Source organism: Notamacropus eugenii, chromosome 2, assembly GCF_028372415.1.
Source record: "Notamacropus eugenii isolate mMacEug1 chromosome 2, mMacEug1.pri_v2, whole genome shotgun sequence".
NCBI lineage: Eukaryota > Metazoa > Chordata > Mammalia > Diprotodontia > Macropodidae > Notamacropus > Notamacropus eugenii.
This window is the reverse complement of record NC_092873.1, coordinates 473,097,148-473,121,790: the sequence shown is the minus strand read 5'-3', so window position 1 is coordinate 473,121,790 and position 24,643 is coordinate 473,097,148. Positions and strand designations below refer to the sequence as shown.

General features: G+C 39.2%; 1 protein-coding gene across 1 annotated transcript; it reads right to left on the bottom strand.

The window, feature by feature from the left end:
* Positions 1-1,551: 1,551 nt before the first annotated feature.
* Positions 1,552-24,357, bottom strand: TNFSF4 (TNF superfamily member 4). Its single transcript, XM_072648599.1, has 3 exons — positions 23,343-24,357; positions 3,347-3,389; positions 1,552-2,517 (listed from the first exon to the last, which is right to left on the bottom strand). Exons 1-3 carry the CDS (start codon positions 23,484-23,486, stop codon positions 2,162-2,164), a joined length of 543 nt encoding a protein of 180 aa, XP_072504700.1. The 5' UTR covers positions 23,487-24,357; the 3' UTR covers positions 1,552-2,161.
* Between the last annotated feature and the right edge of the window lie 286 nt (positions 24,358-24,643).

Below are 24,643 nucleotides of genomic sequence, written 5' to 3'. Positions count from 1 at the left end.
TCAGAGAAGCCTGTGAATTGGGAGGACATCAGTGGCCATCTAGTCCAACTCACACACCAATGGAACCCCCAATATAACACTCCCAAAGTAGTCATCCAATTCCTACTTGAAATCCTCCAAGGAGGGGGGAAGCCTGCTACTCCTTCAAGTAGTCCATTTGGACAGCTCTCATTTTGTGAAATTCTTCTTGACATCAAGTCTAAATTTGCTTTCTACCCAGTGCTCCTGGTTCTTCATTTTTGGGCCAAATAGCTAGTAGTAGTAGTAGTAGTAGTAGTAGTAGTAGTAGTAGTAGTAGTAGTAGTAGTAGTAGTAGTAGTAGTAGTAGTAATTAGTAATAATAAATAAAAAGAAGTAGAATGTATCTACTCTGTAATCTACATGACAACCTTTCAAATACTTGAAGATAGTTATCATGATCTCCTTGAATCTTCTCTTCTCCATTTACTTCAACAAATCCTTATATGAAGATCACAGATTGAGAGCTAGAAAGAAGGATAGAGGTTGTTTACTCTGACTCCCTTCATTTTACATGTGAGGAAACTGAAGTCCAGGGAAGTGAGTTACTTGTTTCAACTCACATAAATAGTAAATAGCAGAGATGAGTTTACAATTCAGGACCTCCAGCTCAATATCTTACTCGCTTTCTACTTCATGAATCAAGAAAAAGGTTAAAAACTATGAGTAAGCAATACTCTACTTCAGAGAACAAGATATATTTTAGAAAGATTTTCATCAAAAAGTTTAAAAACAAAATTTATTTTGGCATTTAGAAGTATGAGCTTCTGTTTTACGATGTTGAACAATTCAAAGCTAAATAAATAAGGTTTAACCACATAAAGTTAACTGGGTAAATATCAACTGTATCAAATGAATTCCCCATTACATGAAGAGTAAAATCAGCTAAGCACTCATGTCTCTGCTTCATCCTGTAAGCAATTGTGCGTTGTCCATGAGATCAACGAACATCTTATAGTCTTTCCAGAAAGAGAGGTATGTTCTTGCTCATGTATGATTTGCATTTGTTTACTATTGGCACCAAGATACATTTGCTAATATGCTTGCCTTATTCCTGAAACAAATCATGGCAGTAACAAAAGGTTGAGGAGAAAAGGTAGCTGGACATATTAGAGAAAATTGTGTCTGCATGTATCTGGCACAGTCTTTGCTCAGTTATTTTTCAGTCATGTCCAACTTGTCATGACACCATTTAGGGTTTTCTTGGCAAAGATACTGGAGTAGTTTGACATTTCTTTCTCCAGCTCATTTTCCAGATGAGGAAACTGAGTCAAACAGGGTTAAGTAATTTCCCCAAGTTCACACAGATAGTAAGGTCAGATTTGAACTCAGGCAGATGTCTTCCTTTATCCAAGATCAGCATTTTATCCAATGCATGACCTAGTTGTCCCACCTGCTACAGAACAGGTACTTAATAAATGCTAGTTGATTGACTACATGTGAGAAGAAGGGTACTTGTATATTTCTCTTCCTTCATATTATAGGTTATTTGTTTCTTTTCCCAAAATAACTGCTCCATTTCCTGTCATCTTTAACCACCAGCACAACCCACCCCACCCCACCCTGAGTAGACAATCTTTACAAGATTTTTTATCCACTTTAGAAAACCATCTTTCTATTGTTTCCATTGCACTGTTATGAATGTGTCTCACAACATTACAGCAAGAGCCGTATTTATGTGACAGGTCTATATCCACACACAAACTATCAAGGAAAATATGTGATAAAGATGTGTGTAGAAAAAAAAAGAAGGGGGACAAGGAGCACAGGGGGAAGAAGCCAAGGGGAAAATAGTGTTCCTTATATGACCATCCTTATCAAAGCCTGATAGTTTCCCACAATTTATTTTTTCCCATTTAAGCCAAACCACCAATCCTCCCAACATTTAAATGGCATGCAGAATGTCACCAAATTGCCAGGAAATGATAAATTTGGCTTCTAGTTAGTCCACAGGGATAATTAGTACATCAAGCAGATTTCTACTTTATCCCTGAGAAAAACTTGAGTAATCCAGTTATGGTGCAAGAGATATGCTTGGTTGGAGCTATGGCTCCTCCATATTCATGGTAGAAATATTTTTTCTGCCCAATCCCAGTGGGTTTTTGATGGTGATGGTAGACTTGGGTCCCTTCATCTTAATTCCTCATTTGCCACAGAAGTTATCATTAGTCAGTTGAATGAGGCTTATTTCACCTTGACTGAATGCTAAGTTTGTCGAGGACACTTTTTGAGACACCACTCTCTGGTAGATCGAGTCTTCAAATCTTAGGTAGACCACAGCAACAGAGCTGATATATTGATAGGAGGAAAAGTTTGAGAATAAGTAAAAACGCTGATTATTCCGATAATGAAAGTCAATATTGGGAGTTCGGGAGAAGTAGCCTTTCAGCCTTAATAGGTAAAAACCATCACATCTGATCTTCAAGGAGTTGTTTTGCACCTCAATGGATCCGAATTCACCAGAAGATTGTAGAGTAAAACCATTCTTTTCATCATACTCTGGGAAGAATGAAGGCAAGAGAATGGTCAAGATTATAAACACAGAAAAGATCCTGCTCATTTTAGAGCACTTGCTGCCTCTCATTATTGATCATAGAATCTGGATTTAGAAGCTGGATGAGATCACCTACCTCAAAGTTCTCATTTTACAGATAAGGAAACTGAGGCCCAGAGAACTTGTAAATAACTTGCCTGAGGTCACAAAATCAGGAAATGGCCAAGTTGAGATCACATGACCTACAAGGTATCTGAGGTATGATTTGAACCCAGGTCTGTCCGTCAGATTAAGTATCAAACATTGCTGTTTGATGTGGGAATATTGTCACCAATATCTTGAGAATAATGATGCCCGATGCAAAAATTAGCCCTGACCTGAGTGCCCAAAATGGAAAGAAGGCAATGGACTCATGGACTCTTTCTAGAGTAGCCTCTTTTTTGTTTATTGTTGTTGAGATCTCTTTTTTAGGAAATTGATCTGCTGTAGGGTTGATGTTTCTGTTGCTATGAAGAGATGGAAACCATATTGATCTGGACAAATTTGAATTGACAAGTCAAATTCCATTTTGGATTTGAAAGGGAAAAATGTGCCAATTTCCTTTCTTTTGTGTGCTCCTAAGGTAAGGCCCAGGAGAATGAATACATCTACATATATACATACATGTATATATACATACATATACATAACTGAACATCAATATTTTAATAAAAAGAGCTATGAATTCTTTAATAAAAAGACTTAATTTAATTTTAAAAAAACATGCCTTCTAGGAAAACATATTTCATATTCCATTTGTAACTTTGGGATTCTTTAATTTTGGATGGTACTTACCCATAAGATGTACTTTAACGCTCTCATTCTTTGTTTTTGGAGGCTAAAAGGAAAGAGACAGTTTTAGAAAAACAAATGCCAAAAAAACCCAAAAGTCACATTCAGTAAAGAGGTGGAAAAATCAATCAAATAATCAATCAACAAACATCTATTGGCCAAGCACTGTGCTAGATATTAGGATTACAATGATAAAATGACAGCAGTCCTTATCTTCAAGGAATTTATATGACAGCATATTGAGGGAGGGGATATTGTGAAAAAGAACAAGACAGAGTGGTCTGCCAATCAGTAAGTGAACATCTTGTAAGTATTTTCTTTGAGCCAGGCGTTGTGCTAAACCTTAATGATACCAAACAAGAAGAAAACATTCTCCTCTTCAAGGAACTTATATTCTAATGGAGGAAGAAATATGTAAATATCATTCTATGTATTTGTTGCTAGTGTTCATTCATTTCAGTCTGAGGCTTAAGTGCCTGACAGAAGACTTCATATTTGCTCCTGGAAGCACACTGAGCAGGAAAGAGGCAAGGACACCATGGTTAAGACCTACCCTTTATCAAAATTACTTTGGCCTCCAAGTGCAGGATGGATTAAAAGGAGGAGAAAATTGAGGCAGGATGACCAGCTAGTAGGTTATCACAACAGTCCAGATGAGAGATGATAAAGATCCAAACTAAGACTGCAGATGTGTGAGAGGATAGAATCAGACCTCTACAACAGGGATGCCATAATGGTTTAAAAAAAAAAAAAAAAGATGAGACTTCACAATGGATTAGATATGTGGGATGAATGTGACTGAGGAGTCCAGGATGCAGGCCAGGTCATTGGTAGGATGGTAGAATTGCATTTAGGGTTAAAGATAAAGAAATTGGAAGGAAACATGAGTTCTGTCTTAGAAATATTGAATTTCAGATTCCTAAAGGGATATCCAGTTCAAAAGAAGACAAGTCAACTCTGGTCCCTTGGAGCCCAAGTTTATTGGATGGATATACTTCATCATAACAAGTGACATTTACATAGCTATTTGAAGTTTACAAAACACTTTACTTAAATTTTGTAAATTGACCATCACAACAACCCAGGGAAGTATGTGTTGCAGTTTTTATTATCTTTATTTTACAAAAGAGGGAAACTGAGGCTCAGAGAGGTTTTTTTTTTTTTCAGTGCCTTGTCCAGCATCGAGCATGAAATAAGCAGTATCAGAGATAGTATTTTAAGCAATATATTCCTAACTTCCAATATATTCCAGTACTCTACTATATCTCTCAAGAGATGAGATGGACCTTAGCAATTATCTCATCCAAACCTCTCATCTTCCAGAGACTTGCCCAAGATGACACAAGTAGTAACAGAATCAGAACTCAAATCCATGTTCTCTGATTCCAAATCCAGATCATTTTCCACATCAGCCTATAGAGTCCGGCTTTAGACCAATCCATTTCTGGCTCCCAGTTGTGCCTTATATCCTCCTTAGGAGTTAAGGTTATTCTGTTTTTCCTTGTAAGTTTCCCAAAATTTTATTATCAGTTTCTCCAATCAGTGTCTTTTGACATGCTCCTTTCCCTCTGGTAGTCATTGCAATGTGACAGAAAAAGGTATTGTGGCATAATAAATAGAGGGCTTGACTTCAATTCTAGAAGACCCAGTTTTCAAGGATTACTAACTGTGTGATCCTGAAAAAGTCATTTAATTTCTATGTGACTCAGACACTGTATTTAGGATGTATCTATTATCACCACAGATTAGAGAAGAAAGTTCCTCCTCTCTCCTGCCACTCTCACCACCACTACTACCAAAAGCACATATTCCAAGATATTCCTTTATTTGGATAAAAAAAGTCATTCCTAGTTTAAAAAATAAATCCATCAGGCTTTGAGAACTCAGAGGGTGCTTCCAGACCATGGTGATATCAATGGCTGCTCTTAACTTCCAGATGATACAAGGATTAAGAGATCATGTCAGATTTCCAATTTGCAACCTGTGCACATCTACCATTACATGTGAGTAGGAATATAGTCTTTTAGTGACCAGAAAGGGGAACTATATGACTTTTAACCATTGACAAACTAGATGATGTCAGGAGGTCATGTCAACCCCTTAAAACATGTCATCAAAATAAACTCTTTCTGTTCAGTTCAGAGAAGGTCTTCAGTGAACTGTGATGTGATACCAAGGAAGATAGCCTTGACTTCTTCCACATCATAACTCAAGGCTTTCAGAAAAGTCAAGGTCCTCAAGCTGTGAATAACCTATGCCCAAAGCTACAGGATAATTTGGATCCTACTGAGAAGTATAAAACCACAGTCATTCGGGTGTGGGATTTCTAGGTATCAGATACTGAAACTAACTAATTGTGTGACCAAGGGCAAGGGGGAAATAATTTAACCTCTCAAAGCCTCAGTTTCCTCATCTGCTAGATGGCATTAAAAATACCTGTGAGATACAGGTAAGAGAATAGATACAGAGTTTTGTGAAATTTAAAGTACTCAACAAATGTCAGTTATTATTAGGAAGAGTTGAAGGAATTTGGGACATTTAGCCTAAAGATTTAAATTAGTACATAGTACGAACATTTAAAATTTGTCATTTAAAAATGAAATTGCACTTATCATGTACATCCCCAGAGGGCAGAAGCAATGAGTAGAAATGATAGGGGGAGGGGGAGGATGAGATTTATTATATTTCAGCTTCACATAACAAAGATAATCGTGATGCCTAAAGCTAGTAGATGACAATAGTATGGGCTGACTTGAAGGGTAGCTAGAAATAATTAAGAGGAGGCTAGATGACCCCTTGTCCAGATAATATGATGAGAAGAGTCCTGAACATAGAGATAAAAGACCTGGATTCTAGTGTCAGCTTTGTCACTTACTAACCATATGGCTATGGACCAGTTACAGCTTCTCTGACCCTTGGTTCCCTTGTCCATAAAATGGTGGCTAAGATATTTATATCATTTACCTAACTGGGCAAACTGTTGTTAGGAAAAGACCTCATCCTTATGCCAATGAAATCATGGGTCCAATCCCTCTTTTTATATCATAGTGAATGATATGAATGAAATTTATTATGATTTACAAGAACATGTGCATTAAAATTGCACAGGATGAGAACGTGACTGGGTTGTTGCAATCTGTTTTGGGGAAGGGAGTAGCCACACTAATGAAATCACTGATCAGTGTTTCACTGTAGAGATTTTTGTATCCAATAGTAGATTAGATTACACAATCTTACAGTCCCTCTGAGTGCCTCGATTGTATGAATCACACAATATGTATGTGTTGTTCAGACACTCCTAGTATGTTAGCCTTTATTTTATTTGCTACCTGACAAAAAACAAAAAAACAAAAAACATAATCCTTAGCATCTGAGAGAGTACTCAACCATGAGAAGGAAAGGGAATTAGGGAAGAGGGGGGAGGGAAGGGAAGGAGGCCAAGACAGTACGAGAGTGCTGAGCAAGGGATGGAGCTTGTCATTTCTGCCAAAACTGACGGCCCTTTCACATGGTTGATTTTGGCATGGAGAGAGAAATTTGTTTTCATAACCTAGAGAGTGAGCTCCAGGAAGCAAAGTGCCCGGCTCCACCCCAGAGTAATTGAAAGCTTCCGCAACATGAGATTTTAGTGAGGGAATACCCAATTGAAATTTCTCACTCCTTTATTAAGTTAGAAAAATCCAAAATCCCTTAGATGCTGTTTGTTGAGTCTTGTTGGATTCTTCGTGACCTTAACCTGTCACACAAAAAGGTTTTGTGCCCTGGGACAAATCTCTTAACTTCCCAAGGCTCCCAGGCAATTCTCATGGGCCAGAGTTGTAGAGAAGGTACCTATGTGCAGTCGAGGAAGTTTCTGTATGGACTAAGGAGCTAAGATTTATTTAGAATATATGTGTATACATATACATATATATATATTTATATATATACATATATACACATGATATATATTCTATGTATGTGTATGTATACACATATCTACATATGTGTATGCACATTTATTGTATTGTGTAATGTCTTTTTACACATGTATACTCTATACCTATTTGTGTGATTCTATATATATATATATATATACATATGCTCATATGCATATTACATATATATGTATTTAAATTATTAAGTTACTAAGGTTTTTAGGGTTTTTTTCCCATGGAATATGAACTGGTTAAAAAGTAATAAATAATGTTGAAAATAAATAGGAATTCCCTAAGATGGAGAAATGTTGATGTTTCCCTACAGAATTTAACATTTTTACACATGATTCCAAGATAAAGTGACATTGTGAACCTCCAGGTTTTCCAATGGTGCTAACCATTTCCAGGAAGTAAAAGAACAGCTTGATGACCAGGTGTTTCAAGGGCTCCCAGGGTTATGTGAATGTATAGGTACAAAACCAACAGGTAAGTTTGAATATGCACAAGCATAAGGTAAGGGATTCCCAAAAGTCTTCGTGCCATTTTAAGTTTAAGATTTTGGGGACACCCTATATATTGGAAAAAAACCAATTGATAAGTTTAAGATAATGTTCTCTGAGTGATCAGTTACATCCCTCAATCTCCCTTCTCTACTCCCTCTCCTTCCAGGATTCCTCCTCCACATTTCCCAAAATCACAGAATTTCAGAATTAGAAACTTCAGACACCATTTGTTCAGACTGACATCTGAAGAATGTTTTCCATAATATACCAGAGAAGTGGTCAGCCAGTCTTTGCTCAAACACCCCCAGTGAGGGAGAAACTGCTTCTAATGCAACCCATTCCACTTTGGGATACTGCTAATTGTTAGAAAGTTTTTTTTCCTGGTATTGTCTTTTACATCCTCCACCCACTACTCCTAATTCTTACCTCTGGCATGAAACAGAACAAGTCAAATCTCTTTTCCATACTTAGGTCTCCTCTATCCTAAATATAAAAGCTGAATTTAAAAAACACACATTTCTTCCACTCTGCTACCTTCTCTCATTCTTTTTGCTGCCAATAATCTCCATGGAGGTGTTTACACTCTCTACTTCCACTTCTTACTAACCACTTGGAACCTAGCTTCTACCTCTACTACTCTACTAAAATTACTTTGGAATATCACCAGAGATATAAAATAATATCCAATCAAACAACCTTTTCTCAGTCTTCATCATACCCTTTTAAAGTATATGTGACTTCAAAGGCCAGCCATGGAGGAAGCTGAAGGAATAAGTCAATGAAGAACTCAAAGTCTCCACTGCAATCCAGGCAATGATCTAAAATCTAGGAAAACCCACAACACAATGGGGGATCCCCTGTAATAGATTTATGTTAGGAAATGGATAAGAGCTGAATGGGATGAGAGGTGTGAATGGATTGAATTCCGCTCTGTTGCAAAGAGTACCCACATCTAGGACATCGCATATCAAGTGATGAAGATAAAAAATAGTTAATTTCATGCTATTAGCCATCCACTGTGGCACCTCAACATTCTGCTCACCTAGGGTTCTAAAGATTAGATTGTTGTAGATTATTAGGGTTCTAGTCATTAGACTGTCATTCCTGATATTGAGCTAAAATAGACTATTCCGTAACTTCTACCTACTGCTCCTTATTCTTTCCTTTGAGATCAATCAAAACCAATCTAGTCCTATATAACAGAAGGAATAATTGAAAAGTTTTCATTCCTTTGCTATCTCCAAACATTATTCTCCAGGTGTCTTCTCTACAGCAATCATGCCATCCTAAGTAGAAACCATAATGTAGAAAACAACCCTTTCATCCCTGGAATATCTCTTCCCTTACCCACTATGTCCCCACTGTCCTGATTGGTAGAACCAACTCCATCTAGACCAGGGCCCAAATATGCTTCATTTCAAGCCCTTACATTTATCAACAGCTGCCATCCTGCCACACTGGTACATACCTAGCTCCTTTCTCCACCACATTCCCATTCCAGAACCCTAATCAGATTAGCTCTTTCTTTTCTCTGGGGAATAGTGTGTCAATTTGTTCTCCTCTGACTCCACTCACCATCAGTCAGTACACTTTACAAACCAAAGTATCCCTCTCTGGTTATCATTCCCTCATATGTGTGGTCTCCTGCATAATACAGTAAGCTCCCTGAGGGTAGGGATTGTCATTGTTTTTGTACTTATGTCCATGTTCTTAGCACAGTAATTAGCAAATAGTAAGCCCTTAATAAGCACCTTTCTATACATTCACTCAGTCATTACTATTGTCTTCTCTTATCCAAATTAAGCATCCCCAGTTCTTTCCATGGATTCATAAATGCAGTATTTTGCAGTTCTTTTACCATGCTCCTCACCATTTATTGATAATGCTTTACATGGTCTACATGTTTCTTAAAATGTGAAGGTCAGAATCGGAGTCAGTACTCTAGGGGCAGTGAGGTGGAAAAGTAGATAGAATGTTGGGCCTGGAGTCAGGAAGACTCATCTTCCCAAGTCCAAATCTGGCCTCAGACACTTTACTAGCTGTGTAACCCTGGGCAAGACACTTAACCCTGTTTGCCTCAGTTTCCTCATCTGTAAAATGAGCTGGAGAAGGAAAAAGCAAACTACTCCAGTATCTTTGGCAAGAAAATTCCAAATGGGGTCACGAAGAATCAGACAAGACTGAATGACAACTTTAAATGTGCCTTCTCTTAGCCTAGAGAAAATGACAATCATTGGAACCCAGAACAGCTTTAGCTTTTTAGCTACCATGTCACACTTTGACAGATAATGCGTGTCCAGTCTTATCTCCCATTACAGCCCTATGTGCACTTAGCCAACATTTTGTGCCAGCTGTGTGCAATATAATATGTTAGGTCTTATGCCAAAAAAGAAAAAAAAACTTTCTTAGCTTTGAAAAAATTTGATATCAAGCTAAAATCTATTCTCTAAAAATATCCTGACCTTCCTTGCTACCAAGCCTTGAAACACACTATCCCTCCTACCTAAAATCCCTTCTCCTCCATCTCTAGCTGTAGAAATCTCACTTCTTCAAAGTCTAATTGAAATGTTATTGCTTCCATGAAGCTTTCCCCAATCTCCATAGCTAAAAACTATCTCTCCTTCCTATTAACTCCCATAGCCCTTTCTGCCTCATGTGTAACTCATTGCATTCTATTCTCTATGTATTATTTATGTATCTTACTAACTCTTCCCCTGAGGGCAGGAAATGTTTCTTATATCTCTCTCATTCTCTGCTGTGTTTGGCACCAAGTCAACCATGTAGTAAATGTTCAACAAGTGTTTTTGACTGAATGAAGAAATTAAATCTAGAAAATGACCATTGCTAAATATTCCATGAACCTCCTAGCTCCAGAATTTTCTGGTACTATAAAATAGATACTATATATTGATACAATATATATTGATCCGGTGTATATTGCTGCGGTGAACAAAGAGCTACGTGCATTCATTTAGGATAGTGGGAGTATACAACATATTTGTAAATAAAAAATTTCATTCTAACTCAATCAACAGTCATAGATTATCTGTTCCATGGCTACCTATCCCTATGCAATTGTGGCCACGGGATCTCACCAACAGTTACAGTAAGTGAAAGAGGTCCAAAGCAACCAACGAAAATAAGTAAATGGATATGTGGCCTTCTAGATAGTGAGACTAAAATAGTGAGGACTTCAGATTAGTAAAACAAAAACTCAGAGGCATGGAAATATCAACATAACTGAAAAGAGTATGGATTGAAAAAACACGTTTCCTCTCTCAAATCTCAGCATATAATCCAATGCGATAAGTATCTCTTAAGCACCTGTCCTATGTAAGGTATTGTTCAAGATGCTGCCCTCCAAGGGTTTGTATTCTATGGAAGACACAGCAACTAGAAGGCAACTCTTGAGCTTTGAATGAGGTACTATTTGAAAACCCAAAGGCATGGTTATAGAAACACAACCCTTCACACAGCAACAGATTTAGGGAGCTCTGTACCAACTGAAGGCTGGTCTGGATTGGATTTGAAAAGTTTAAAGAAATGTTTAGAAATAATCGTGGATGGAAGATTCACAAAGTGCTTCTAAGGCTGAGGTGGGAATTTTGAAGTATATTCTCAACCTCTGAGTTTTAAATTACAGAAGACAATTACTACACTCTCCCCAGTTGCTTTGATGGCACTATGAGAAACAAAGCACTGATCTGTGAAAACCATATCTTACCCTATAATTGTGGCTGTCTTCCTCCCCACAAGCCTTTACCACTGAATGAAGGCAAGAGGTAGGGTGAAAGGGACACTTTTCCCCTGGGGCCCAAGAGTCATCATTTGCTGCTAAGCTGTCAATTATCTTACAAACTAATATGCTGAATTAGAATTTTGCACACAATTCCTCCAAATTCTCAGAAATATGTCCACATACCCAGAAAGTGGCCTTTATTGTGTTCCACAGAACTATCAAAGGCCTTCTTTCTCAATCCCATTCATATCAGTCCATATTATCAGATTTAATCAGAAATTGCTAAATGCTCAAGTGTTGGTGAAAAACAAAGGGATCACCTCTCCAAGTCCTCTGGGGCCAATTAGTCACAGTGTGAATGAATCAAAGGCATGGAGGACAACCATTGCAAAGTCACAGAAATTAGAGACAGTGTCATTCATGAGTGAAGACCAGTAAAAAGTGTTTGAAGAGGAATAATGCATGTATCTGACCATATCATTTCATCTGCTCAATAACCTTCATTGACTTCCTGCCTTTGAAGTAAATTTCATGCTCCTTTGGCTAGTACTCAAGGCCCTCCTCCATCTGGTATCACCCTGAGTCAGTTAGGGGATGCCATAGTGCATTGAGTGCCGGACCTTGAGTCACAAAGACACAAATTCAAATCTGGTCTCAGACACTGACTAGCTGTGTGACCCTGGACAAGTCACTTAACTATCTCGGTTTCCTTATCTGTAAAATGGAGACAATAATAGCACCTCACTCCTGGAGTTGTTGCAAGGACTGAATGAGATAATTTTTTTTGTGAAATTCTTAGAATGGTACCTGGCACACAGTTGGTACTTATTAAATGCTTATTTCATTCTTTACTTCCTTCCTTCCAATGGTTAAATGAATAGAGTGCTAAACTTGTGGTCAAAAAGATCTGGGTTTGATTCCTGCCTCAGATACTTACTAACCTTGTGCCCCTTGGCAAATCACTTGACTGGTAGGGTCCTCGATTTCTTTGTCTCTAAAATGAAGAGATTGGACTACTTTTCCTCTATGGTCCCTTCCAGATCTAAATCTGTGATCCTTCTCCCATATTGTTCTCCTCTATGACCTGTTGGGATTGGAAGCTCAATTCCGTGTGGACAGTCTCGGGCGGGTAAAAGTGGAGCTTCTAAATCTTAGAGCTCTCACGAGACCCCCCCAGGAAACGACAGGGAATCGAGGTGAACCGAGCTATCTCGAGTAACTCCGCCTCTTCCCGTGAGAAACGTGATGGGAGAGAGATCTCCCCCCACTCGAGATGGTCCCGGATTGGAGCACACCTAGTTACCTAACAGCACGGTATTTAGATGCAAACTATGCTGCTGGAGAGTTAAGTAGGATTGAGGAAGCCTGAAAGCTCTCTTAGCACGTGTGGAGCCAAGAGGACAGTAGGCTCTGCTTCTCTCCTCTCCTCTCTCCCCTCCCCCTCTCTCCCCGCTTGTACTTCTACTTCCAATCCCATAAGCTTAGTCTCCTTAGGAAATCTCCCCCTCTTCCTCCTAAGGAAGACCCCCCTGCACTTGTAACTAGACCCTGAAATAAAGCTCAACCCTTGTTCGACTCTGGAACGTCCTTTCTCTCATATGTGCATCCGGTTTTGGCCAGCCGAAGACCTCGGAGGTGAGGTAAGAAAGACTCGGGTAGCCCAATACAGGCCTCTAGGTCTGGCAATGACCCTTTACATTTTATCCCCAAATGAACCATTCTCTGTCAACTGAACAGACTCGTCATTCTCCTTCTTTCTTGTCTCTTCTCATACTATTTGTTCCCTACAACTAGAATGCCCCTCCCTTTTCTTCTTTGCCTGTTGAATCCTTTCCCATCCTTTGAGACCATCTTCTATAAATTCTTCTCTTACCTTCCCATCCCCTGGCTACTTCTTAAACAGGCCTGTTCAATGAATGGACGTTACCTCACAATAAGTGAGTACCTGAATAGACTTTGACTTAAAGGGGCCAAGGTCCCCCAGCGCATCCTGCGTCATCTCCAGTCATCCTGATGAATATCTGGTCACTGGATTCAGATGGCCCTGAAGGGGAAGTGAGGCTGGTAACCTGCACAGCCCTCCCTCACTCAAAACAAAGTCAAGTGCAAGTCAAGTCATCATTTCTCTGATGGCATGGTCTTCTTCAGCAACGAAGGACAAACACAGCACTTTTCCCTCCCAAAGCACTTTGTTGTAGACATAGAACATTTTGCACTTATATAGGATGTCCCAAAAGTCTTAGTGAAGCCTAAACTACTAAAACTTAAAACTGCACAAAGACTTTTAGGACATCCTGTAGGATATGATGCAATCAAGTTAACAGTGCATTATCTTATCCCTTTTCTAGATTATATGTTACATGGGAATCGGGAAATTCTATCAAAAGTTAGTATTTCCTCCAACAATGAGCAGAGTGCTCTGCACACAGTTGTTCCTCATAGATGTTTATTGAATGGACATAAATGAATGAAAGTTTAGGAACACTGGATCTGGAGTTATAAGACATAGGTTTAAGTCTTGACTCTGTTATTTGCCCCTGCGTGACCTTGGGCATGTCATGTAACTTCTCTAGGCCTGTGTCCTCTGTCTATAAAATGAGAGGATTCAACTAGATGACCCTTAATGTACCTTCTAGCTCAAAATCTATGATCATGTGATCCTAAATTATCAATATTTCAAAGAAAGGTGGGGAAGCCATCCAGAAAAAGAATTTTGGTATAAGATTCAAAGTGACTAGTCAAGAATATCATTGCTAGCTTTTCATCCTCATCACTGAGACTTTCCTGATAGCTTACTGGTCCTGTTCAGTATTTCTGATGTCCTCCCTCTTTAATCCATCCTTCACATTGTCTCTCTCCCCAGTAGAAGGGGCAGGGGACCTTTTCCTTTTGTCATTATATCCGTAGTAACTATCAAAGTAAATGCTTATTGACTGATAGATTCTTAAGGCATATTCCCGAGTAGGTGGCAGAGGTAAGGCTTGAAACCAAATTCTTAAGTCCTGAGACCAGTGTCCTTTCATTAAACCACAATGCAGGGCACCATGATTGCAATCTCCTTGAGAAAAGGAACTTTGTATCCTCAGTACCTAGTACAGCACCTGGGATACTGTAGGTGCTTAATAAAAGACTGGTTATTAATTGATTGATGATTGATGGTAAAATCTATGTTCGCCAAGGTAATTGTGGAGCTTGATAGTGAGATTGTATTTATCCTATTAAAATAGCTATTAAAGCTTTAAACTGCATTAAGACTTTGAGAACACAATAAATACATATGCACAGAGAAATAGCTTGAGAAGTAAGCAAACACTGTAAAACTGCAAGAGATTACTATTAATAGGAGCTCCATTTCCTAAATGATTAAAAGCTGACTTTTATAATTTTTCATCCGTTGTCTCATTTGAACCTCTCTAATACCCTATAACGCAAGTACTCTACCCCAGGCAAGTGAAGACTTTCCCTACTACAACAGGCAGAGAGGAATAGTTTGCTTCAGCCGCCACGAAGGTAGCTGAAGCAGATGCTGTGGAGCACTTAGAAGTTGATCAGGTCATCCAGTGCATACTGGGTCATCATCAGTCTTCTTGACTTTTGTACTGCTACTACCCTTTGATGACTCAGGAAGAGAAAGTGAGGCAGATGGCTTTGTGCAACTCTGCCTCACTTAAGGCAAGTCAAGACATCTCCGGTGATGTCACTGGTCCTCTTCAAGAAAAAAAAAGATGAACAATAATAACGCAAGAGCTGTGGGTATCATTGTTCCCATTTTATAAGTGAAGAAATTAGGCCCCGAGAGAGTAAGTGATAAAGATGGCAAGTAGTCAGAGGCAGGAAATGAACCTAGGCTTTACTGATTTCAAGTCTAGCATTCCATTCAGACATTACTCCACACCTCTTCCTGGGAAGGAGCCAATTCTGAATCCAACAAGGAGGGTGTGTCCTGATGCAAATCACTGGTCTCTCTGTGCCAGGCTTCCTCATCCATATTATAATAGTATCTGTCCTCTACCTAATTGACAGGGATGCTAAAAGGGCAAATAAAGTATTGGGCTCCTTCTATCTAACACTATCTAATAAAAGATAGAAAAAAACTTTTATTAAATCAAGAAGCAAGGTGGTTCAGTTGAGAAAGCACTGGTCCTAATGTCAAGAAAGCTTGAGTTCCAATCTGTCCTAGACACTAATCTATATAAACTCGGTAAGTCACTTCACCTCTGCCTGGGTTTCCTCAACTGTAAAATGGGGATAATAATAGTATCTACCCTTCAGGATTATTGTGAGAATGAAATGAAATAATATTTGTAAAGGGTTTAGCATAGTGCCTGGTACAAATAGATCAAGGTGAATATTTAAGGATTATCTGTCTGGGTGTTTATTAATAACTTTCTACACAAATTGGCTCTGAAGAACTTTTTTTTTTTTTTGGCCTGGACTTGTGGCTCATTGGTACAGGGAGCTCCTGGTGAGGGAATTCCCTCTAATAATAAATCAATAAATTAAAAACATTTATTAGGAATTTTCCATGCACAAAGTACTCAAGAACACCTATTTCATTAGTGGATTTTGAATGGATCTCTTGGCTACATAGAGTGCTGGACTTGAATTCAGATCTTGTCCTGATTATTTGCTCCCTGTATTAACTTGGGCAAGCCACCAGGAATACAACAGAAAATTGAGATTGTTCCTGTTCTCAAGGAGCTCACATTCTAATGGGGAAACAAAACATAGAGGAGATTGTAGCTGCAAGGCAGAAACAAAGGTCCCAAGTCCCTGGGATACTTCTACCAAAAAACTGATAGCTATGCACTTCTTGAACACCTAGGTAGCATTGAAATAGCACTTTGAGGTTTATAACATCTCATCTGATCCTCACAACAGCACTGGAAAGTAGTATTACTTGTTAATTAGTAGTATTAGCTATAAATATTCCCATTTAACAGATGGGGAAACAGACTGAGGGGGGCAAGTGGTTTGACTGGGGTCACATGGTAAGTAAATGAGGCAGTATTTCAATTTGTCTTCGTCTCAAGTTCAACTGCTCCACCTAGTGGTCTGCAATGTCATACCCATTAATAAAAACCTTATCAAATCTTTGATGTTGACCATAATGTGATAGTGCCAGGGATTGTGGTGGCAGGAACTTTCTGTTCTGGGTCTTTCATAGCTGTGGCTGCTAAGGATGTGAGCGCTGTGGCACCTGGAGAGGAAGTTTCTGGGCAGCAGTCTCCACAAAGCAACCCTATGCTATGACCGTGGACATAGAGTACTGTCTGTTCTGTGGGCTCTTGGACTCAGACTCCTGGGCTAGCTCCAATCAGACCTAGCAGGCATATTTGGGGAGGGGGGAGGGGGCTTTACCTGTGTCTCCCTCAGGACAACACTAGCTCCTTAATTTATCTCCTCAGAAAGTTGCCTGGAGGAGCACTGAGTGATTAAGCAATTTGCCCAGAGTTGAATATAGTCAGCAGGAGTCAGAAACAAGACTTACCTAGAAGTCTTCCTGACACTAAACCTAGGTCTTTATCCTCTAAACCAAGTTCTGTCTCTGGAAAACCTTTTTTAAAAAAATGAATAACTCATTCATCTGCATTTGAGAAAAAGGAGAAAAGATGTAAAAATCCCAAGTAGCAATCATGTTCAGAATATTTCTCATATTGTAAAAGAAGCTATTTAACGATATGCCTTCTCTAAATGCTTTCCTGGTAAATAATTTAATTTTCTGCCCAGTTTGGCAATTTGTCATTTGAGAATTAACTGTAATATTCTAAAAAAAAAAAAATGGGCTGGGGAAGTTCTGTTTCATGTGATTAAGTGAGGCTTTCCATCTCTCCACCTAGTTTTAACATCTCCAGCCTTCAACAAATGCAGCCAAGGAATAGTGCATGTAGCCTGCCATCTTTATCACCTTCACAGAGACTGTTTTACTCTTCCTCTAGTCTCTCATGGGGCCAGACTCTTAAATAGAGGAAGGAGTCTATTAGCCTTAGGGCTATTTTAGCATTGGAATCTGGAGTCAGAACCTCTGGTAACCTGGAGACAGAGGTTCTAATCCCCACCAAACTCTGTTTGATTTGAACAGGTCACTTCTTTTCCCATCTATAAAATGAAGGATATGAACTATGCTCTCAAGAACCTTCTTCATGCTAGTGTCCCATGATGTTAGCTGTTTGGCCTTGAGGTCTTTCTTTTCTTTACCTCATGAAAGGGGCCATGTCCTGGCTATTTCTTAAACAGGCCTATTCAATGAATGGGTGTTACCTCACCCTAAGTGAGTACCTGCATAGACCTTGGCCTAAAAGAGTCAAGGTCTCCCAGTGCATCCTGGGTCATCTCCAGTCATCCTGAGGAATATCAGGTCTCTGGATTCAGATGGCTCTGGAGGAGAAGTGAGGCTGGTGACCTGCACAGCCCTCCCTCACTCAAAACAAAGTCAAGTGCAAGTCACGTCATCATTTCTCTGATGGCATGGTCTTCTTCAGCAAAGAAGGATGAACACAACAATACAGAAAAGTCATAACGCATGAGGAAAAGGCTGATTTTTTCCCTGCTTCCCAAGATCATGGATGTAGTTTAGGACTTTAAAAAAAACTACAAAGTAGCTTGTCAAAGGTAAGAGTGATTTAGTATGTACAAGAATTCAGAGGTTTGGTAGAGACATCCACCATCTTAGAACAAACAAGTGTGGGTTATCATTACATCTAGTTAAGGTCTTGCATGAGCCAGATCTCAGACTAACATGGTCTTTGAAATCAGTCCAGAAAATCTTGATTCTATTTCCTATTACTGCCATGAGTTTCCCTTGTGCTAGAGGAAAAGTCATTTCCTTCAAGAAACATTAATTTAATGTCACCTGTGTGCCGAACACAATGTTAGGCATGAGGAGAAGACAGAAACTATAAATCAGACATGATCCCTGCCTTATATCACATAGCTTTTCTTCTAACCGATAACATATAAGCACAGTCACGGCTAAAAACCCTAGTAACACTCCTAGTACCTCTGAAAGATTTATAAAGAGCTTTCTTCCCAACAGACTCATGAGACAGGTAGCATAAGCAGAATTATCTCTATTTTATAGATGAATTATACAAAATATTACATGAAAAATGTTCATCAAGAGGTACAAAGCCAAGTATTTCAAGGGCTCCTCTTTTTTTCCACAGGTCAAGCAGGAATAACTATTATTTGCTTCCATCAATCTTTTTATTTTGAGGCAATCAGGGTCAAGTGACTTACCCATGGTCGCACAGATATTAAGTGTCTGAGGCCAAATTTGAACTCAGCTCCTCCTGACACCAGGGCCAGTACACTATCTACTGAGTCAGCTATCTGCCCCTGCCCCCATCAATCTCAAGAGACTCCTCTAGGTCAATATTCTGACATGAATGAGTTCTCCTTTCTCTTCCTCCCTTGTCTTCCCTGAGTAGTAAAGCATGTCTATACTGGAAGTAATGAAAATGGTCTAAATTTTACAGAGGAAAAGTTCTCCTCTGTGCACCAAGAATGGCTAGATATACAAGACAAATCAACTCTTGTCAAAGGGGTTTTTTTTTTATTTCTTATTAAGAAGTAGTATGGGGTCTTAAAAAAGAGCTATGGATCTGCAGTCCAGTGAGGCAGACCACAAATGAGCCTCCAGCAAGCATTAGCTAAGACAAATCATTTCACCACTCAGCCTCAGTTTCTGCATCTGTAAAAATGTAAAAAAGAAAGAAAAACCTGCACCACTTATATCTCAGGATTGTTATAAGGAGAGTTCTTTATAAACCTTAAATTGCCATCAAAATGGATGCTGTTAAATGTATGTGGAAAGTTGAAGCCAAAGCACAAAGAGGCATGGACTTGACTCTATCATAAGTCTTTTTCCTCTATCTATTCAGCAGAGCCTACTGAGAATGGACTGGGAGGCAGGCACTCCCTGGAGATGGAAGGATGTGAAGGGAGATGCAAATGAGAATGAAATAATTGTTAGGAGACAGAGATTTTGAGTAGCACTCTCAGAACCAACAGAAACCAATTCTATTGGGATCCTGCCCATATTCCTGGAAAGAAGCTCTTTCCAGGCACCAACATATTGAATTACAAAGAGAAATAAACGACTTGCCAAGGAACACTAATTGACATCCCTCTTAAATTCTGAGAAAGTAATTTTCCTAAGCTCTTTAATCTAAAAAAGAAGTTTCCTAATTGAGGGTTACCATGAGATAGAGCTTAATATAGCAAGTGGCATTAAAATATCAACTAAAAGAGGGTAAGAAAAATTTTATAACAGTGGTGCCCTCTGGTGCCACACTTGGTGATCTCATAGTCTGAATTTGCTGTCTGAAAAGTCTTTGGTCTATGATACAATCAGTGACTTGCCTAGGCACACACAGATAGAAAAAGGCAGGGCTAGAATTCTGACATAGAAATTATTTCTATTTGAAATTACTCCTCTTGCATTTTTTTTACAAAGTTGCCACATTCTGCTATATTCTTTACAAGAAGAAGGAAGAAGGAAGGAAGGAAGGAGACAGAGAGAGGAGGAAAGAGGAAGGGAGGGATGCTTCAAATACTTACTGGCTGTATGAACCTGAATGAATCACTTGACCTCACTGGGACTCAGTTTCCTCATCTGTAATACCACCCACCTCACTGGGTTGCTGTGAGGATCAAGCAATGCCATATGTGGAAAGCACTTGGTAAACCATAAAATTTATCTATAAAAGTAAACTAGAATCACAATTCTCTAGTGCTAAAGTAGCCTCCCCATTGAACAATGTAGGTTAAAACCTCAGTATATCACCAATGTTTATAAGACTGGGCAAATGTTAATGGCATCCTGGATATATGGTTGTCATCTTTAATAGTCCTACCTGAAATAATGTCCAGGTGTTAATTCTTTCCCTACTTTTACCTGAAGAGATAAAATCATATCTCTAAGGCTTGTACTAATAGAACTAGAGAAAGGGAATCTTCACCTAGAGAACTCAGGGAGGATCCCCAAAGTAGTGATGCCCCTGAATACCACAGTGTGGTCACAGAGTCGACATTCTCTTCTTAAGAAGCTAGATTGGCCCTGGAGCAAACTCTGTCTCTCTGAGTTCCATTCCCTCTCCTTTCTGTATCATAGACCACATCTCTATGGCACTGTATAGCTTAAAAAACATTTTTACCATAATAACCCTTTGGAGTAAGTAACATAAGTACTCATGCCCATTGAACAGATGAGAAAATTGAAACCTACAGAACGTTGTTACTTGCCCAGAGCCTAACAAGGCTCCTTGTCCATAATAGGCACTCAGTCAATGTTTGTTAGACAAATGTCACATAGCTACAAGGTAACAGATCTAGGATTTAAATCCAGATTTCCTAATTCCAAGTGTATCATACTTACCTCTATTGGTTTCCTTTTGGGGCAGATAGGTGGTACAGTGGGGTAGAACCCAGAGTCAAGAAGACCTCCGTTCAAATCTATCTTCAGATATATACTACCTACGTGACCTTGGGCAAGTCACTTTACCCCTACTTGCTTCAGTTTCCTGTCAACTGTAGAATGGAGATAATGATAACACATTTCCCAGGGTGGTTGTAAAAATCAAATGAGGTGATATTTGTAAAGTGCTCAGCCTAGAGCCTGGTACCTAGTAGGTGCTATAGAAATGATAACTATTATTATTGTCATTATCATTATTCTCATAAGGACCTAGGAATTTAGATACCAATCCTCCCTGAAGGCAAGAATTGTTGCACTTTTGTGTTTGTATCCCAACATTTAGCACAGGCATCTGGCACATGAATAGTAGGAACATATTAAATACTTGTTCCTTGATCAGTTTGTGCCTAATAACCATTGTTTCCCTCATTGACTTTAGCATCTGCCTAGCCATTGATGTCTTTGGTTGTAGCCCGTTGCTTAGTCCACAATCTGTACTACAACTACTGCTTTCCACCTCCACTCTAGGATACAAATTTGATGCAACAGGACAAAAAGACATTGAAACAACTATCTGTTGGCTGTCTTACATCACCCCACTAGAGTAAGGAAGCATGTGTCCTTGCGGTTATTTGATGAAGTGTTGCCAACTTACAGAGTAGGGTGAAAATAATGTGCTGTGCTATTTTTGGGTGTCATGTTTACTTTCTTCTCCAAAAAGCTGAATTGTGGTATATGCCATTGACTCTCCTCCCATAGATCTCCTTCCTACTCACTTCCTTTCCCCTGCTCTCCCACTCTTCCCTACTTTCAAGTTTACCTAAATGAATCTATGCACAATGGCTGGGGAGAAGAAGTTGATTGATTTAAAGATCTGGAAATGTAAAACTTCTGGACCCTCTAGCTCTCTTCCTATAATTGCAGAACCCAAACATCTTTCTGTGGTCCAGAAGAAACCACACTTTCCCCTAAGTCCCCACTGCTCTCCTACCTCCATTTCCTGTGGGTAGAGTCAAGCCCAGGCTTGACTCTGGAGCTGTACCCATAACTACTGCCACCTTTATTTCATTCTGTCACCACTTGGTTGGCTAGGTTTTCTGAGTTATGCCTCAGGAATGGCGTTGCCTCCATTTTTTTTGGTCTTGTGCCAAGAAGAAGCTTCGTACTACCCAATAATCAAGACAAAAAGTCATCTAGGGAAAGCAGAAGCCCCCCAAAATTAACCATTGGTCTGAATTGATATATTTTACTTGGCTGAGTCCATAGGAGTTTCCTGGTTCTAAGGGTCGCATTACTTAGGAAGGGAGAAAAGGGGCATGATGGAAGCTAGGAAACAGAGGAGAAGACACTGGTAGCCTAGGAAAGAGCAAGCAAACATAATAGAGGGAATAATATAAATTTTTTATCAGAGAATAAGGAAGGGAAGGAGGAGGATTTTGAGGAGAGGGAGAAAGAAGAGGAAGAGAAGGAAAAGGAGAGAAGAAAGGGGAAAGAAGAAGAGGATGAGAAAGAAGAGAAAGAATAAGAAGAAAAGAGAAGGGAGAAGAGAAAGAAGAAAAGAAGAGGAAAGAAGAAGAAAAAGGAACAGAAGAAGAAGAAGAAGAAAAGGAAGAAGAAGAAGAAAAGGAAGAAGAAGAAGAAGAAAAGGAAGAAGAAGAAGAAGAAAAGGAAGAAGAAGAAGAAGAAAAGGAAGAAGAAGAAGAAGAAGAAAAGGAAGAAGAAGAAGAAGAAAAGGAAGAAGAAGAAGAAGAAGAAGAAGAAGAAGAAGAAGTGTACCTGCTGCCCATTCATTCCGCATCCCATGACTGGGCAGTCAATAGAGAATAGCAATTTAATTGAAGTTTTCAATTTATTGCTTCTAAAGGTGGATTTCATTGGGATTATTTGTTTAAAAGTTTTAGGATGAATGTGTATATGCACATACACACAAATCCTAGTAATTACACGATTATAGCAAACCAAAAGGATTTCAGATTGGGACCTTTATATTCATTTATGCCTTGCACTTTCTGCGGGGAAGGGGAATTACATCAGTGACTGTATGCCTTCTAAGGTTTTTATTGTTCTTGTTGTTAATGCTCTTATCAGACATGTTACTAAAAAAAAGAGTAAAAACCCAAATATACAGAGTGTTTCACATCACCACAACTGAAGGTATGGCAGGAAGAAAAAAAAACAACCCAGGCACAAAGAAAGCTAAACAAACCCATAGACTAGACGCGTCCTAGGCACTCCATGGCTTCTGAACCACTCCCTGTCATAACCACCAAAGGAAGGAAGAAGAAAAAAGTAAATAGGCTGAGATTAAGATTTTAGGAAGAAAAAGCGTTCAACCTTGGCCGCTGAATTGTTCTCAGACATCCTTTTGTCAGCTGAGTCTTGCAGGATAAAAAAAGAAGAAAAAGTTGAGAAGAGGTCTTACCTGAGAAGCCCCCAAAATGTAGATCAAACACACAACCAATCCTACGCACTGAATCACAGAAGACACCAGCAGCAGCTTATTAACAATGGTCCTCTGCCTTGGCAGGTTCCCAGGTCTCTCCTGCAGTGGTTGGTCCCCTTCCATCTTCTAAATCCAGCCAAGGGAAGATTATAGGATAAAGGGGAAGCCTGAGTCAGTGGGTGATGACCTCTTCCAAGGGAAAGAAAAACAGATCAAGTAAACTAGCCAGTAGATAGTCTCAGAATCGAAGTTCAAGAAAATGAGTGGTTAAAGGGGCAGCCGCTCAGTTTTATATGCTACAGCTCTTGCAGGCAGGCGGGGAACTTCTTTGTGACTAATCTGAATTTCCCCTTTACTTACTTTCTTTTTTTTCCCCTCTGGGCTTACAGAGAGGTTGTTTTTGTGGCATTCCAGTTCAGAGTTGAGTAGCCCGAAATGACAGACTCATAAAAGTATGCTATTTTCTGTATTTCTCATTACCCATGCTTTGATGATGGATCATTTGAAGAAGATCATTGTCACTCGTTGATACAGGCATAATACTTAGCTGTCCCCTCTAAATGGAAGGCACATGTTAGCCATTTTGGGTAGTCTTTGTTTTGGGGAGAGTTAGGGATAGGGAGAAGAGGGTGTGTATCTAAGCATCATTCTCAATTTCTCTAGTGTAAAAACAACAGCCTTGTATAAGCAGCAGTGGAAGTGAAGAAGGTAGAAGAGGTAGGGTAGTTTATATTTCAGCTGAGTTGAATGAATAATAAAGTGACATGCGTTCTTCATAGACTCAGGTCTTTGAAGAAGGTTTAGTAAAGGATGGATTCAAGTCCTTTGGAAATGAAGTAAGATGGTATCTTGCCTCTTTTCCTTTTCCTAACCTTTATCCACCTTCCCCAAGAAGTACCTGTTGAATGAATGGACCAAGGCAATCCCTTCAAGGTAAGTTATTTTCCCAAAGGAAATAGGGTAGATAGAAACTAGAATTCAAATTTTGAAAATCTGGGCATTCCACCTACAATCAATTTTTACCTATGAAGTAAAAAGCATGATGCTAGAATGGTTTTAATATTTTTTAATGCAATTCAACTTAGGTATATATGGGTTACCTTCACAGTACTATGCTAGGTTTTACTAGAAGGCTACAAGGGACTTACTTGCAAGACAAAATTCTGCCCCTAACTGACTATGTAACCTTGAGCAAGTCACTTTAACTATTTGGAATACACCATTACCTCATCCACAAAGTAGACACAAGCTTCTACTTGAAAAGAAGAGAGAGGTTTGGG